The sequence below is a fragment of the Meleagris gallopavo genome, chromosome 5 (assembly GCF_905368555.1).
Source record: "Meleagris gallopavo chromosome 5, MGAL_WU_HG_1.1, whole genome shotgun sequence".
In the NCBI taxonomy this organism is placed as follows: Eukaryota; Metazoa; Chordata; class Aves; order Galliformes; family Phasianidae; genus Meleagris; species Meleagris gallopavo.
The window spans coordinates 55,066,713-55,082,718 of record NC_139408.1 but is presented as its reverse complement, the minus strand read 5'-3'; the positions used below and the strand labels follow the sequence as shown (position 1 = coordinate 55,082,718).

General features: G+C 42.7%; 2 protein-coding genes across 3 annotated transcripts in view; both read left to right on the top strand.

The window, feature by feature from the left end:
* Positions 1-1,492: 1,492 nt before the first annotated feature.
* On the top strand, positions 1,493-8,942 carry LOC100547680 (actin-related protein 10). The gene is made up of 10 exons (XM_010712088.4): positions 1,493-1,610; positions 3,096-3,203; positions 3,548-3,615; positions 3,780-3,859; positions 4,206-4,241; positions 5,268-5,347; positions 5,436-5,509; positions 5,917-5,998; positions 7,221-7,422; positions 8,508-8,942. The coding sequence occupies exons 2-10, from the start codon at positions 3,129-3,131 to the stop codon at positions 8,687-8,689; spliced, it is 879 nt and encodes a 292-aa protein (XP_010710390.2). The 5' UTR covers positions 1,493-1,610; positions 3,096-3,128; the 3' UTR covers positions 8,690-8,942.
* Positions 8,943-10,069: 1,127 nt separating this feature from the next.
* The window catches only part of ACTR10 (actin related protein 10), an 8,992-nt gene continuing 3,055 nt past the window's right edge, over positions 10,070-16,006 (top strand). The window contains exons 1-11 of one of the 2 annotated variants that reach the window (XM_085225845.1): positions 10,070-10,225; positions 11,344-11,416; positions 11,882-11,964; positions 12,613-12,721; positions 13,081-13,188; positions 13,537-13,604; positions 13,769-13,848; positions 14,192-14,227; positions 14,980-15,059; positions 15,152-15,225; positions 15,409-15,490. In XM_085225845.1, the coding sequence (XP_085081971.1) occupies positions 10,149-10,225; positions 11,344-11,416; positions 11,882-11,964; positions 12,613-12,721; positions 13,081-13,188; positions 13,537-13,604; positions 13,769-13,848; positions 14,192-14,227; positions 14,980-15,059; positions 15,152-15,225; positions 15,409-15,490 (870 nt within the window). In that variant the 5' untranslated portion in view covers positions 10,070-10,148. Of the gene's footprint in view, positions 10,226-10,306; positions 10,443-11,343; positions 11,417-11,881; positions 11,965-12,612; positions 12,722-13,080; positions 13,189-13,536; positions 13,605-13,768; positions 13,849-14,191; positions 14,228-14,979; positions 15,060-15,151; positions 15,226-15,408; positions 15,491-16,006 lie in introns of those variants that run through there. The other variant, XM_085225846.1, reaches the window with a different exon arrangement.

Here is a 16,006-nt window from a genome sequence, read left to right as displayed (position 1 = left end):
TGTGGTTTTGCAGGTGAAACAGAACCTAGATGCATTATTCCTAGTAAAATAAAGAAACCTGATGTCCCTAAGGTAAACCATTTCACCTTTACAGTGTTTGGTACGTTGTGTTATAGAGGGAATTGTCAGATTTTTGTCATTGGCTGTTCTTCATGGTATTACAACATCTGCTGCTAAATACTGAAAGTAGATAGGCAGTCGGCTTTTTTAAAAGTAGAGAATTGCAGCTTTGGAAAACTAATGTTAAATTAGTTGTGTGAAAAATTAGCATGAAGTAAATTCTGTGATTTATTTACAAGATGAGTTTTTGGGGAACATCAGGTATATAACAGGAAAACGGGCAGAAGACGACTTCCTTTTATGTAGCAGATTATATGTACTCTGGTGATACATGATCAATGTCTAATATGTCTGCTGTTGATGGATATCTTTTCTTTGCAGCCAATCACTGTTGTTCAGTACAATATCAGTGCAGAAGAGCTATATTCGCATCTGGAGGAATTCATTCATATGTTATATTTCAGGTAAGAGATTGTTGGATGTTAGTCATGCAGGCCTTCTGCAGCTCATTTTTTGGAATGCATCAAGAGGCATAGAAGTGTCAGTAGAGACTGCTTTCTAGTTGGGAAAAACTTGATTTTGCAGGTGTCTGCCTGGCTGTATATGTGCTGGAGGAACTCAGTGGTGCTGAGTTTTAGATTATATTGCAATGTTAGAGTCCTATAGCATTAGTTGCTCACTAAAATAAAAGGTATTTGCTAAGTTGCCTTTTAAGTGTAGGAATCCTAAAGGATGTAGGAGGGGGAAGGTCAGTACCTGAGGACTTGCACTGATTTTGGTGGGGCTGAAGCTCATTGTGGGCTGAACTTCAGTGCAGGACTCATTGCCATGTGTCATGGTGTAGGAGATGGAGTCTTAAAGCATAGGATGTTTCTATCTCAATAAAACTTCTTGTTGTATTTCTAGTGCTGTTAAGGAATAATTAAGATGAAGTGGACGATTTCCTCTTTATTTCCGGTCTTTCATTTATGCACTAAAAATCATTGCTTGCAATGTTCTGTACTTAAGATCATCAGATGTGGGTGGTACTTTGTGTCCTTTGTCATTGACTTGTAACTGAAATCAGGACACTTGTGTCCTTGCTCCTCCATGTGTGGCACTGTATGGCACTGCACAAGCCAATAATGACCGCTCCGCATTCCCACGGTGCATTTCTTTATGTTGGTTTAGTAATGCATGACGTTCAGAACCCCACACTACCAGCAGAGAGCTCCTTAGCTTGTCTTCTGCAGCTCAGTTTCCTTACTTTCAGTGAGGAACGTTGGGTTTTAGTGTTTGAATTTGAGCAGACGACCTTGAGGTAGCTCTTAAAGATGCTATGTAAATGCAAAGCATTGGGATTTGTAGGTAGAACGGGACATCAGATGAGGATAGGTGTTGTCATACGTACATAAACTCAGCAGTTCTGTTTGATGAGATGTCTGTCTTTTTTAATTTTTAGACATCTTCTGGTGAATCCCAGAGACCGTCGTGTTGTGATCATAGAATCTGTCCTCTGCCCTTCACACTTCAGAGACACTCTTGCCAGAGTCCTTTTCAAGCATTTTGAGGTGCATGTTTTATGTAACTATTGTATGTGCTGAGCATAGCACTTAGTGGTAGGAACTGTAGTGATGGTATGGACAAAGGAGTGAAAATAATGGCAGAAGAATCACAGAATGGTTTGGGTTGGAAGGGACCTTCAAGATGATTCAGTTCCAACCCCCTGCTATAGCAGGGACACCTCCCTCTAGAGCAGGTTGCTTACAGCCCCTTCCAGCCTGGCCTTGAATGCCAGGGAGGGGCATTGATAACCTCACTGAGCAACCTGTTCCAGTGTGTCTCCATCACAGAAAAGGACTTTTTCCTGACATCTCATCTAAATCCACCCTCTTCCTGATTAAGACTACTTCCCCTTGTCCTGAAGTGTGAGATGCATAAAGATAAAAATGTGGAGGTGGTCGTTTGGGGAGGTGAGGCTGGGAGATCAGACTGAAGCACCTCTTTTGCCACAAAACAGTTCTCGTTAAGAATCTGAAAGGCACATCATGCTGTTCCAGACAGATCCAATAGTCCCCACTGAGTACTGCCTGAAGCCAGAATTTATACTTATATGTTTCTTGTTCTCTATCAGCAAATGTCATGATTTTTATCAGAGTCAATATCTTCATCTAGCACACGATCTCACCTCTGGCTGTACTCATTCAGGAAATAAGAACTTACCTGGAATTCATTATTTCTTCTGCTTAATCAGTTTTTGATTGCTGTAAGAAAAGTCCAAATCTAACTCTTGGTTCATTCTACAACCAAATGCTTTGGAAGGTGATTCTGTAATTTTTTTGATTCAGGTAGAACCAAGATTGGAGTTGTTCTGTAAAGTGGGGACATTAGTTTGTCTGCAGTGCTGCTCAGCTATGTTTTCACAACCCAATTTAACAATCTTAACATTCTGTCTAATTTTTTCTCACTATGGATAAAATTTCACATGACTTGAAATCACTGAAAGATTTGTGTGGGTTTTTTTTTTGCTCCCTGACCACTGATCTCTTCATAGGGGGGAAAAAAATGTCTTTGATAAAAATTTCTTTGATAAAGTACTCCCATATGGAATTGGATGTCAGAAGTGTCTGGTGACTTGGACAGTCATGTTTTGGGGAAACTCTGTAATATGTTAAGAAACTAGTTAGTACTGAAGTGAGGTTAATTCTCTGGCTGATATTTTTGTCTTATGCAGTGAATGAGAGTGACATCTTAATACACGGACAATATTCCATAATGAATGCTTTCAGTATGAGTCTGTTCTCCCATTAATTACATTTGAAGTGCCTTGAAAGTACCATAAACAAGATCAATTTTAAAATTGTAGATTTCAGAAAAGTAATAACAAATTTCAGTATCCTGTTTTATTAATTACTAGACTTTCATAAAAACTAAATTAAAAATGGATACCTCAAGAGGCAGTTGTTCAGATTTTGAATACTGAGAGTGCCTTGGGTATTTGTTTTTTTTTTTTTTTCTTTCCTCTTCTGTCAATTGCCTTCTCGTTTCCCTTCCAGGTACCTTCTGTTTTGTTTGCTCCAAGCCATCTCATGTCTCTTCTGACACTTGGGATCAACTCTGCCATGGTGCTAGACTGCGGATATAAAGAAAGCTTGGTGCTGCCTGTATCCTTTCCTAATACAGAATGAAAGCTTTCAGCAGGAAAGCTGAAAGCAAATGTTGTAGGCAAAAAAACAAGTGTGAATGGATCAGCTGATCCAGCTTTTGTTTATAAGATGTCATTACTTGGGGAATCTCCTCACAGCTGCCGTGTTCAGTCTGTGTCCTCTAAAGCTTGGGAAAGATGTTATGGGGCTCCAAGGTTGATTTGTAACTCCATCATTTGTACAGTAGTAATTAGTTTTGAAGAAGGATAGCAAATGCAGGGAAATGTTGATGAGAAACAGCGTTCAGTTCCAGCAGGCTGGGAACTCCGTCAGAAAAAGAGGATTTCCTGATCTTCGTGTAGATTTATGAGGGAACTCCAATTCTGAGCTGCTGGGGTTCTCTTCCTTTGGGAGGAAAAGCCATCCACAAGTAAGTTTGCAGCTACACGTCCTGGCTTATGGCAATGTGATCTCCTTCAGCCTAGATCTAAAAGAATGTAGCTGGAGTGAGTGAATACTGCATGATGAGGATAATATGGGGAGTAACCACGTGTTAATAGCTGTCTTTACCTGTCTTAATTTGCCCTGTTTCAGGGAGCTGGAATATCGGCTGTTGGAGCAGTGCACAGTTGATACAGGATTAGCCAAAGGACAAAGCCTTCCGTCTGTAATGGGTAAGGGCTGCTTGCTGCAGTGTAATAGGAATAGTAATGTATTCATCACATCTTACGTGGTCTTCTCTCGTGATTTCTGTCTCCATACTAAAGTATATTGCTACAGGTCAGCCTCTTGTAACAAAGTTGGAATGGCAGCTCAGATGAAATGTCTGTAGGAAGGTTTCATTGTCTTCTGAGAGAAGACAAACTTTCTGTTCTCTTCATCTTAGAAATCTTTCCAGGCCTCAGTTGAAGTGAAACCTTAAGTGTCCTAATTGGAATTCAAAATTAATTTGATTTTTTCCAGTTCTCTTTTTGCTTTCCAAGCTCTTGTTCTCAGTGATTTTTGTTGTTGCTGTTGCAGGCTCTGTTCCTGAAGACATAGTTGAGGATATAAAAGGTAAAACTTTCTGCTATTAATTCATTAAATTGTGTAGTAGAGGAGAGTGTGATATCCAGTGTTGACTACTGTCTGTTTAGTTGTTTATCACATTAGGTTTATTGTATTTTGTGTCTACCGGAAGCACTTGCAATGTTTTTCCCCTCTAAAGGCAAACACCAAACATCATTAGGTTCTCATTTAGGTGTCGTCTTTGTGCTGCTAAGAGAGAGTTCTTATTTAGGTAGCCTAATGCAGTAGGAGCATTATGCTGTCAGATCTAGCCTACCATCAGCACTTTAGGTTAACTTGGTGGTCAAGCTGAACCCAAGGGTTACTTTACACCAGAGAAACATAGGGTTTATGTTTGGGCAGAACTGAAATGATCTCCTATGTAATGTTTATTGTGATTCTACATTATATAAGAACATTCATAGAATTGTAGGTAATGGCCCATGTTAGTGTATATATGTGGTATATGTCTTCTGGACCAGGCTAGGAAGAATCCATTGGTCAAGTGCAAAATACCTTGAATGCTAGTGATCCTTTTGTAAATGGAAATTGCTTTCTAATTCCTGGACTGTCTTTCTGGAAGACAGTTGTCTGATTGGTTTTGAGACAGCCTCTTGTGATCAGATGTGAAATATTAGGGTTGAAATTAGGATTGCTTTTATATTGATGTGGGATTGTTTAAAAAGGATCAGTGTCTTGTGGAAAGCTGTGGTGCAGGACCTGGTGTGGTGTGTTGAACAGCTGAGTTCAGCCCATGCCACCTCGTGGTAACCAGAGGCACAGTGAATAATCTGTCTGTCTTTATATTGTACTTGACTTTTTTTGAGAAAGTAATCTTGCCTAGGTGTAGTGTCAGCTTCATTTAAACTTAGGACCTGGGTACATCTCAGCTCAGCTGAGGTATGGAAACTTGTTATTTTTTTGTTAGTTTTTCTTGTTTTTTTTTTCTTTCTAGAATGTGTTCTGTAAATGAAACAAAATTGTCTGTACTGTTGATTCAGTGAATTCTCTCTTCTGTCCCTTTGTTTTATGAAGTTCGCACTTGTTTTGTGAGTGATCTCCAATGTGGACTGAAAATCCAAGCAGCCAAGTTCAACATTGATGGCAGTGCTGAGGTGAGTGGAGAATGAAAGTCCCTCTGATCTCTTCTGAAGTGGCCATGACCATTCTTACCTTGAAAACATCACATATTTTTATTTCTAGCGTCCTTCACCACCTCCAGATGTGGACTATCCTTTAGATGGTGAAAAGATTCTCCATGTAGTTGGCTCCATCCGGTGAGGAATACTGTAGTGCAGTGTTTGTCCTTAGCAGGATATCTTTTCAACAGCATGTAGGTTTTCATACAGCTGAACTGCACTGAAACAGTTGCGTTTTTGTCTCTTAACCTGAGCCTTTGTGCTGGGTGCAGTGCAAACGTGCTAAAAGCTTTCTGCTTCCCCAGAGAGCTCGCAATTGAAGATGAGAGCCAATGGATCAGAGTGATGGGGGAGGACAGATAGAGAATGAGTAAATGGTAGTGAGACGTGGTGGAGTGAGTGAGGCTTTGGCACCTCCTGCTGTATGAACTGTGTGACAGAAATGATGTGCTGTCAGCAAAAAGTCTGTGGTTGTTTCTAGCCCTGCTGTTAGTGAGCAGCAGTGCTACTATGAGCTAACGCTCCTCTCTTGTGTTTTTCAACAGAGACTCAGTTGCGGAAATACTGTTTGAACAGGATAATGAAGAGACATCTGTTGCCACTTTGATCTTAGATTCACTCATTCAGGTATCTTCATAATATAAGCAAGAGCTTGCACACCTCTAGCCTCAGAATCCACTCTTATAAATGGTACTTGCAGTGTCATCCCCCTGACTACAGGTTGCAGTCAGAGCACAACCTGAGGAATCATGTTGTGCTGTAATGAATTCCTGTGGGGTCGTGAGTCACTGAGTCTCATTCCCTCTGTGGTTGTTTTTGTACTCTGGTACATTACAGTTTTTTTGGGACAGTTTTCTTTCAAGAAAAGAAGCAGTGCAGTGCTCTCTCCTCAGTGAAAGGCCTAAGATACATGAAAGTAGTTGGGACACTTTTATTCCTGGTGATATTTTAGAAATATTATGGAAAGGTTTCTTAGGCAAAAATTATGAAAACGTGTTTAAAAAATCCACAATAAATGAAAATTTTAATTATATGGTGTTGTGTTTGTGTCTGTATGTATGTAGGAGTTCTAGTTGAGATCCTCTAGTTAATAATGCCATCGAAGTTAGCTTTCTGCATTGTGACTTATTGGAGAACAACAGACTTAGATGACAAGGCAATCATTTCAGTTAGAGTTCCTTATGAAAACAAACTCAGACCTGTTCCTGGACCCCTCATCTCTCTCCAGCAAAGACCAGTGTTAAACTCACAAATGTTAAATAGCATGTGGCTACTTCTGCTGGACAAGAGAACTACAGTAATTTGGAAGTTAACGTTTGTTTTCCAAGTGGTAGTGCAGATCTCTTTGTGAGAGGTAAAACTGAGAAAGCTTGGTTTTGTCATGCCTTTGTGTCTTCTACTTAGAACCTGAAGCCCAGGTAAAGCTGTAGCAGAAACCTGTTCTGCCTCTGAGACTTCTCTTAACACCTTTCTCCCATGTGCAGCTAAAAGAAAGTTGAGGTCATATTTCACAGCTTTCCTCCTCTGAGAGGTTTGGCATTTCCTCTCCCAGAAGTGATGGGAATTCATGGCACTGATACCCCAGCCATCTTTTGCCTTGGCCAGACTCGGCTAAAAGGATTTACAGTGACTCAGTGTGCTCATGACAGCCCCAACTGGGCAGTTCCTTCAGCCTGGTTTTCTGGTGAAGTGTGGGTAGAAAATGATGTAGATGTTTTCTCCTCCTTGGCTGAAACAAGTAGTTGAAGTGCACAGAATGTCTGACTGCATTTCTGAGAGGCCTTTGAAAGCATCTGTGTGCAACTGCCATTGAAGTGTGTTTTTTCTTTTCAATTCCCTTTCTTATTAGTGTCCCATAGACACCAGGAAGCAGTTGGCAGAGAACTTGGTGGTTATGGGTGGCACTGCCATGTTGCCGGGATTCCTCCACAGACTGATGGCTGAAATCAGGTACCTGGTAGAGAAACCAAAATACAGAGAAGTGCTTGCGACTAAAACCTTCAGAGTTCACGCTCCACCTGCCAAACCCAACTACGTGGCGTGGCTGGGAGGTAAGAATGGGAACAGTTTTTGGAGCACAGGTCCAAAGTGGCAAAACAGACCTTGCAAGTGGGGTTTGTGATGAATAAGTGGCAGTAAAGCATAGCCAAACTGTTGGAAGTGAGCTGCACCTGATGTCTGTGGAGTTAAGTCCTCCTGGAAGAAGCACTGCAGGCTGCACCTGCCTTTTGGGGTGCAGTGCAGGTTGGCACTGCAGGCTTTGGGAACTTGAAGCAAGTGACTTGCAATTTGAAACAGCAGTGGGGGAGCAAGTGCAGTTTGTCGCTCCTGCCATGTGGTGGCAGCAGTAAAGGAACGAGGGGGAGCAGAGACCTGCTGGGTGTACAGCAACCTGCTTGTTTGAAAGAAGTTTAATTAGTGGCTGGGGAGCTGCTAGCTAAGGGCAGGCTGGAGACTGTTCCCTCCCTGTGCTATCCCAAAGTACCAGGAACCAGTACTTCAATTCCACAATTGGTTTTAGATGCACTACTGACAAGGTAGGGAAAGAAGTATGGTCAAAAACGGCTTTACATTGGTAGTGCCTCTTTTGGGAAAATTTTCTTATTGAAACGGTGCTCCTGCTTTTCTAAACTTCTGATTGGCGTTGTTTGAGGAACTAACTTGGATTTTATTTTATCTGCTTTTGAAATATGTTTATCAAAGTTTATTTACAGAACTCATGGAGCCTCATTTTCTGATTAGCAATCAGAACAACTTATGTGCACCAAGTTTGCTGATATTTACTCTCACTGGTTGCTGGTCTAGCTGCTGTGATCTGAATCCCCTCAGCTTGGTGACCTTCTTACGACTGTTGTGTTACACCTGTCTGCGGGAGAGGGAATTTCCTGGTAATGATGGTTTGTTTGAAGTGTAACCTATAATCTTGTAGGAAAGGTTCTTTGTGAGAAAGAGGTCAGCTGGGCAGCTTTTGTTATCAGCTGTGATGTAGTGATTCTTTTCATTTTAGTTACTTCCATGGAGTCTAAATGGGAGCAGTTCAGGTCAAACAAGGCTACTAACAATGAAAGTACCTCAATCCTTTCATTCCTTTTTAATGCAGAACTATATATGTATATTTTTTTGGTCGTTAACATAGGAGCCATTTTTGGAGCACTTCAGGACATTCTTGGGAGCAGGTCTGTGTCCAGAGAATATTACAGCCAGACGGGGCGCATACCTGACTGGTGCTGTCTGAGTAATCCTCCACTGGAGATGATGTTTGATGTTGGAAAAGCACCCCCACCACTGATGAAGAGGGCTTTTTCTACTGAGAAATAAGCACTAAAATGCTACACGAGGATTCTCCTCTTCTGTTTCAAGTACATGTATATAAATATCAGTAGGGTTTTTTAATATCAAGTAACCTGTGTGTAATGCCATTAAATATGACCAGTGTGGATGTTCTGGGGGAGTACAGGGGTAGTTCCTAACACTGTATGTGGAACTGTGTTCATGTGCTGTTTAAAGATGAATTCTGTTAACTCCTCTGCTACTTTGTCACCCAGTGAAGAAGTGGTATGTGGTCACGAGTTGTAGCTTTCTGAGTTCTGTTATTTATTGGTGCATTTACTGACATTGTGAAGGTGCTTTGTTTTAAGATACTTTGATGTAAAATAGTGTGAGAAGACTGCAGGACTGTCTGCTTTGGGAAACATCTGGAAGCTTTCCTGCCAACCTGAAGAGCGGAATGCTTTACACAGGATCATGTGTTGGAACTGTTAGGAACTGGCTTGTGTTCCTTAGTGGAGTTGCTGGAACAGTATTTCCCCTGAGAAGTGAGTTCTGTTTTCAGTGCTTCAGCAATGAAAGACCTTCTTTCATCAGGTACATAGATAATTCTGTTGCCTTGTAACAAAGAGCAGCATCTATGGGTGCAGTTGCAGATGCCAGACACACTGCTGTGTGCCAGCGTGTGTTCCAGGCCTTGTGCTGATGCAGAAGACTCCTGGTGTCCTGTATTTACTTCAGCAGCACCTTTAGTTTGAGGGTTTATTTGTTCCTGGGAGACTTTGTGTTGCCTTTCAGGATGCGCTTTTTTCTAATAACAGTTCCTCCATGCACACCTGTAGAACGCATCCACACCAACTCCCACTAAGGGGGTCTCATAATGTGGTTTTTACCAACCAGAAACAAGGCAGGCTGTGCATTGCAGACTCTTTGTTTAAATTTGTGTAAACAGCTGCTGGCTGAGCTTCCTTGCAGCAATGTGGGCTCTTACCTATAAGGCCAGGATTTAATATAATTTAGAGTAACTTAACACTTTCTAACTTTATCATGAAAACCTCAGCACCGGGGCAAAGTCTGTCACTGCATGCGGGCGCATAGAGGCTGCAAGCAGACGAACGTGACTTTCGTTTTGTTCCAGCGTCCGATCTTGGTTTCTACGAAATTCACCACAGTGCTGTAACCAGTAATTCTTCCCTGTCAGTATCTGACGAGGCAAGAAGAAATGGACAGGCTGTGAGCTGTCCCTGGCGGTGCCGCCATAGCTGCGTGCAGCCAACGCCGAGCGGAGCTGAGGGAAAAACCGCCCCGTGCTTCAGAGCGTCCCGGCGGGCTGTCACCGCACTGAGGAGCGGGAGGCGGCCGTGGGCGGGAAGAACGGGGCGGCAAGAAGCGGTCAGGCGCCGCGGGCAGCTTAACTGCCGGGTGGAGGAAGGGCTCGCAGGAGGAAGGACCCAGGGAGGGACGCTCCGCCTCTGTCGGCGCGGTGCTGCCGGGAGCCGGTCGAGCCGCGATGCCGCTGTACGAGGGCCTGGGAAGCGGCGGGGAGAAGACCGCCGTGGTGCTCGACCTGGGCGAGGCGTTCACCAAGTGAGTGCGGGCTTGGCTTCGGTCCCTGCGGCGGCTGGCCTCGCCGGGCCTCGCGCGCTTCCCCGTCCTCGATGTTGGGATGCTTCTGAGGTTCTGCTCTGAGGGCCGTCCAGTCCGACTCCCCTGCGCTGAGCGGGCGCCCCGCAGCTCCATCGGGCTGCCCAGGGCCGCATCCAGCCTCGCCTCGGGCACCCCGTGCCACTGCCTGCCGTCGGGTGTAGGTGTCCTTGTCGAAGTTCTGCACCTGTGGTGAATTTCTCAGAAGTGATCAGAGTGGCAGGTAGATGCAGCTGCTTGCGTGCCCTGGGACTGGAGAATTCCTTCAGGGACCAAAATTAAACACTTATATTCTGATGTTTGTCTGTTTTTGGAAGTTTCTTTTGAAGTTATCTCAGGAGAGATGTTTATTGTTGGTCAGCAATGAAATGGAGCGCAGGACCTTCCAGAACTTCTGAGTTCTTTGCTATGAGAATGATGAGGTGCTGGAACAGCTGCCCAGAGAGGCTGTGGCTGCCCCATCAATCCCTGGAGGTGCTCAAGGCCGGGTTGGATGGAGCCCTGGGCAGCCTGGTCTGGTATGAAATGTGGAGGTTGGTGGCCCTGCCTGTGGCAGGGGGGTTGGAGCTTCGTGATCTTTGAGGTCCCTTCCAACCCTGGCCATTTGGTGTGATTCTGTGACGACAATCATGGAGGCTGTCTCTTGTTTCTTGTAAATGCACCTCGCAGAAAATGAGGATGTAAGCAGGGTGTGAATGAATGGTGCCTGTGAGTACTGAGAGCTTTAGTGAAAATGAGGGGGATGTGGAAACGGAGGAAGTTATTTGTGTGGGAATTTAGTAGGCAATAAGGAAGGCTGGTGGTGGATGATCCTCAAAGATTGTACTTGACAGAAATACAGAGACAATCAAAGTTGAGCTTTGCAACTGAGTCTTTACAGAAATGAAGTAAACCTATTCTGCTTAATGCAGCTGAGAGGGAGTCAATAAGAGATAGAAAAGTCGTATGCAGAATATCTCTTAGTAGCTGTAGAAATATTCCTGATTGATTACTCTTTGATTCATGGGTGTGTATGCTATGTTGTGACTACAAATGATGGGATTTCCAATGTATTCTTCTAGGTGTGGTTTTGCGGGTGAAACAGGACCAAGATGCATTATTCCTAGTGAAATAAAGAAACCTGATGTCTCTAAGGTAAACCATTTCACCTTTACCGTGTTTGGTAAATATACCAAATAGTGAGGGTACTGTCAGGTAGACCTGCTCATGACTGGCTGTTCTTCATCATGTTACAACAGCTGTTATTAAATACCTGAAAGTAGGTACAAGTAACTGTGATGCTGATGTGTATTACTTGGTACATTTCAGCCATGCATCTTATTTTGGGGTTATTTAATGAGAAATTTTTTTGCCTATTTAAGCTTTTTTTTTTCTTAAGAAGAGAATGGCAGTGTTGAAAAACTAACATTAAATTAGTGGTATGAAAAATTATGAAGTAGAATCTGCAGTTTAGTTATAGGGTGAGCAATTGTGGTGCATCATGTATGTAACAGCAAAACAGGCTCCTTGTATGTAGCAGGTTATATGTACTCAGATGATATATTTCTAGATAATCGTTGTCTAATATTCATGCTGACTATGGATTATTTCTTTCTACAGCCTGTCAGAGTTGTTCAGTATAATATCAACACAGAGGAGCTGTATTCCTATCTGAAGGAGTTTATTCATATGTTGTATTTCAGGTAAGAGGTACTTGGATGTTAATCATGCAGACCTCGGTCACAGTTTGGGAGGTGGGGTCTTAAAGTGTAGGTTGTTTTTTGTTGTCGTTGTATTGTTGTATTTTTAGTACTGATAAAAATAATAAATTTGGAGTTGACAATTTCCTCTTTATTTCTGGTCTTTCATTTATGCACTAAAAATCATTGTTAGCAATGTTTTGTACTTAAGATCTTCAGATGTGGGTGGTACTTTGTGTCCTTTGTCATTGACTTGTAACTGAAATCAGGACACTTGTGTCCTTGCTGCTCCATGTGTGGCACTGTGTGGCACTGCACAAGCCAATAATGACTGCTCTGCATCCCCACGGTGCATTTCTTTATGTTGGTTTAGTAATGCATGACGTTCAGAACCCCACACTACCAGCAGAGAGCTCCTTAGCTTGTCTTCTGCAGCTCAGTTTCCTTACTTTCAGTGAGGAACGTTGGGTTTTAGTGTTTGAATTTGAGCAAAGGACTTTGAGGTAGCTCTTAAGGATGCTATCTAAATGCAAAGCATTGGGATTTGTAGGTAGAACGGGACATCAGATGAGGGTAGGTGTTGTCATACGTACATAAACTCAGCAGTTCTGTTTTCCATGTCTTGATTTCTTTCATTTTTATTGTTTATAGACATCTTCTGGTGAATCCCAGAGACCGTCGTGTTGTGATCATAGAATCTGTCCTCTGCCCTTCACACTTCAGAGACACTCTTGCCAGAGTCCTTTTCAAGCATTTTGAGGTGCATGTTTTATGTAACTATTGTATGTGCTGAGCATAGCACTTAGTGGTAGGAACTGTAGTGATGGTATGGACAAAGGAGTGAAAATAACGGGAGAGGTGTGGAGAAGATTCAGAAATGGAGGTGCTCATCTGGGGAGGTGGGGCTGGGAGATCAGACTGAAGCACTTTCTTACTGGGTGGCTTTTCATATGGCTGCAGAACTGCTGTTTTATCAATTACTGCACTTCCATAAAGACTGAATTAAAAATGGATACCTCAAGAGGCAGTTGTTCAGATTTTGAATACTGAGAATGCATTGGGTGTTTGTTGGGCATTTTCTTTCCTCTTCTGTCAATTGCCTTCTCGTTTCCCTTCCAGGTACCTTCTGTTTTGTTTGCTCCAAGCCATCTCATGTCTCTTCTGACACTTGGGATCAACTCTGCCATGGTGCTAGACTGCGGATATAAAGAAAGCTTGGTGCTGCCTGTATCCTTTCCTAATACAGAATGAAAGCTTTCAGCAGGAAGGCTGTGATGGAAAGCTGATGTTGTACAGACATGGAGTGTGAATGGATCAGCTGATCCAGCTTTTGTTTATAAGATGTCATTACTTGGGGGATCTCCTCACAGCTGCCGTGTTCAGTCTGTGTCCTCTAAAGCTTGGGAAAGATGTTATGGGGCTCCAAGGTTGATTTGTAACTCCATCATTTGTACAGTAGTAATTAGTTTTGGAGAAGGATAGCAAATGCAGGAAAATGTTGATGAGAAACAGCGTTCAGTTCCAGCAGGCTGGGAACTCCTGTCAGAAAAAGAGGATTTCCTGATCTTCGTGTAGATTTATGAGGGAACTCCAATTCTGAGCTGCTGGGGTTCTCTTCCTTTGGGAGGAAAAGCCATCCACAAGTAAGTTTGCAGCTACACGTCCTGGCTTATGGCAATGTGATCTCCTTCAGCCTAGATCTAAAAGAATGTAGCTGGAGTGAGTGAATACTGCATGATGAGGATAATATGGGGAGTAATCACATGTTAATAGCTGTCTTTACCTGTCTTAATTTGCCCTGTTTCAGGGAGCTGGAATATCGGCTGTTGGAGCAGTGCACAGTTGATACAGGATTAGCCAAAGGACAAAGCCTTCCGTCTGTAATGGGTAAGGGCTGCTTGCTGCAGTGTAATAGGAACAGTAATGTATTCACACATCTTACGTGGTCTTCTCTCGTGATTTCTGTCTCCATACTAAAGTATATTGCTACAGGTCAGCCTCTTGTAACAAAGTTGGAATGGCAGCTCAGATGAAATTTCTGTAGGAAGGTTTCATTGTCTTCTGAGAGAAGACAAACTTTCTGTTGTTTATCTTAGAAATCTTTCCAGGCCTCAGTTGAAGTGAAACCTTAAGTGTCCTAATTGGAATTCAAAATTAATTTTTTTTTTTCCAGTTCTCTTTTTGCTTTCCAAGCTTCTGTTCACAGTGATTTTTGTTGTTGCTGTTGCAGGCTCTGTTCCTGAAGACATAGTTGAGGATATAAAAGGTAAAACTTTCTGCTAAGTAATCTTTAGTTTATTTAGTTGCAGTCCACTGCAGAGTAGCTGGAATGCAACTGGGGCTTTCGCAAATGGAAATTGCTGTTCTAATTCCTGGGCCTGGATGACAGTTTCCTGATTGGTTTTGAGGCAGTCTCTTGGAATCAGATGTGAAATGTTAGGATTGAAATTCAGATTGGCTTTATATTGAGGGAACGTTTCTTTGTGACAGTTGTTTATGAATGAGATTCTAATTTTATGCTTATTTTTGTGGCACAAATCAATAGCAGCTGGTGTACAAGTGAAATTGTGCTCTGTTAGTGCTGCTTAGAGGGGAAAGTAACATCTGGAGTTCTTAGGATGCTGCAGAGTTGTGCTAGGGACAATATTACATGTGATTGTTTAAAAAGGATCAGTGTCTTGTGGAAAGCTGTGGTGCAGGACCTGGTGTGGTGTGTTGGACATCTGAGTTCAGCCCATGCCACCTCGTGGTAACCAGAGGCACAATGAGTAATATCTTTGTCTTTACATTGTATTTGGCTTTTTTTGAGAAAGAAATCTTGCCTAGGTGTAGTGTCAGCTTCATTTAAACTTAGGACCTGGGTACATCTCAGCTCAGCTGAGGTATGGAAGCTTGTTTGTTATTTTTGTTATGATTTTTTTGTATTTTTTCTTTCTAGAATGTGTTCTGTAAATGAAACAAAATTGTCTGTACTGTTGATTCAGTGAATTCTCTCTTCTGACCCTTTGTTTTATGAAGTTCGCACTTGTTTTGTGAGTGATCTCCAACGTGGACTGAAAATCCAAGCAGCCAAGTTCAACATTGATGGCAGTGCTGAGGTGAGTGGAGAATGAAAGTCCCTCTGATCTCTTCTGAAGTGGCCATGACCATTCTGGCCTTAAAAACATCACATACATATTTTTATTTCTAGCGTCCTTCGCCGCCTCCAGATGTGGACTATCCTTTAGATGGTGAAAAGATTCTCCATGTAGTTGGCTCCATCCGGTGAGAAATAATGTAGTGCAGTGTCTGCCTTTGGGAGGCATTAAGTGAGGCTTTGGCACCTCCTGCTGTGTGACAAGAGCAGCTGTGGTGGTGTGCTGTCAGCAAGAAGTGGTTGTTCCTAGCCCTGCTGTTAGTGAGCAGCAGTGCTACTATGAGCTAACGCTCCTCTTGTCTTTTCAACAGAGACTCAGTTGCGGAAATACTGTTTGAACAGGATAATGAAGAGACATCTGTTGCCACTTTGATCTTAGATTCACTCATTCAGGTATCTTCATGATGTAAACAAGTTTGCACACCTGTAGCCTCAGAGAATCTGCTTTTATAAATGGCTCTTGCATTGTCATCCCCCGACTACAGGTTGCAGTCAGGGCACAGTGTGACTCCTCAGGTTGTGCCCCATGATAAATTCCTGTGGGGCAGCGAGTCACTGTGTCTCATTCCCTCTGTGGTTGTTTTTGTACTCTCTGGTACACTACAGTTTTTTTGGGACAGTTTTCTTTCAAGAAAAGAAGCAGTGCAGTGCTCTCTCCTCAGCAAAAGGGTTGAGTTACGTGAAAGTAGTTGGGACGTTATTTTTACAGGCAGTATTTCAGAGATATTTGGCATTTCTTATCCCAGAACTGATGGGAATTCATGGCACTGCCCTGGCTGTCTTTTGCCTTGGCCAGACTCAGCTAAAGGGATTTACAGTGACTCAGTGTGCTCATGACAGCCTCAACTGGGCAGTTCCTCGGTCTGGTCTTCTGGGAAGAAAATGATGTAGATGTTTTCTTCTCCTTGG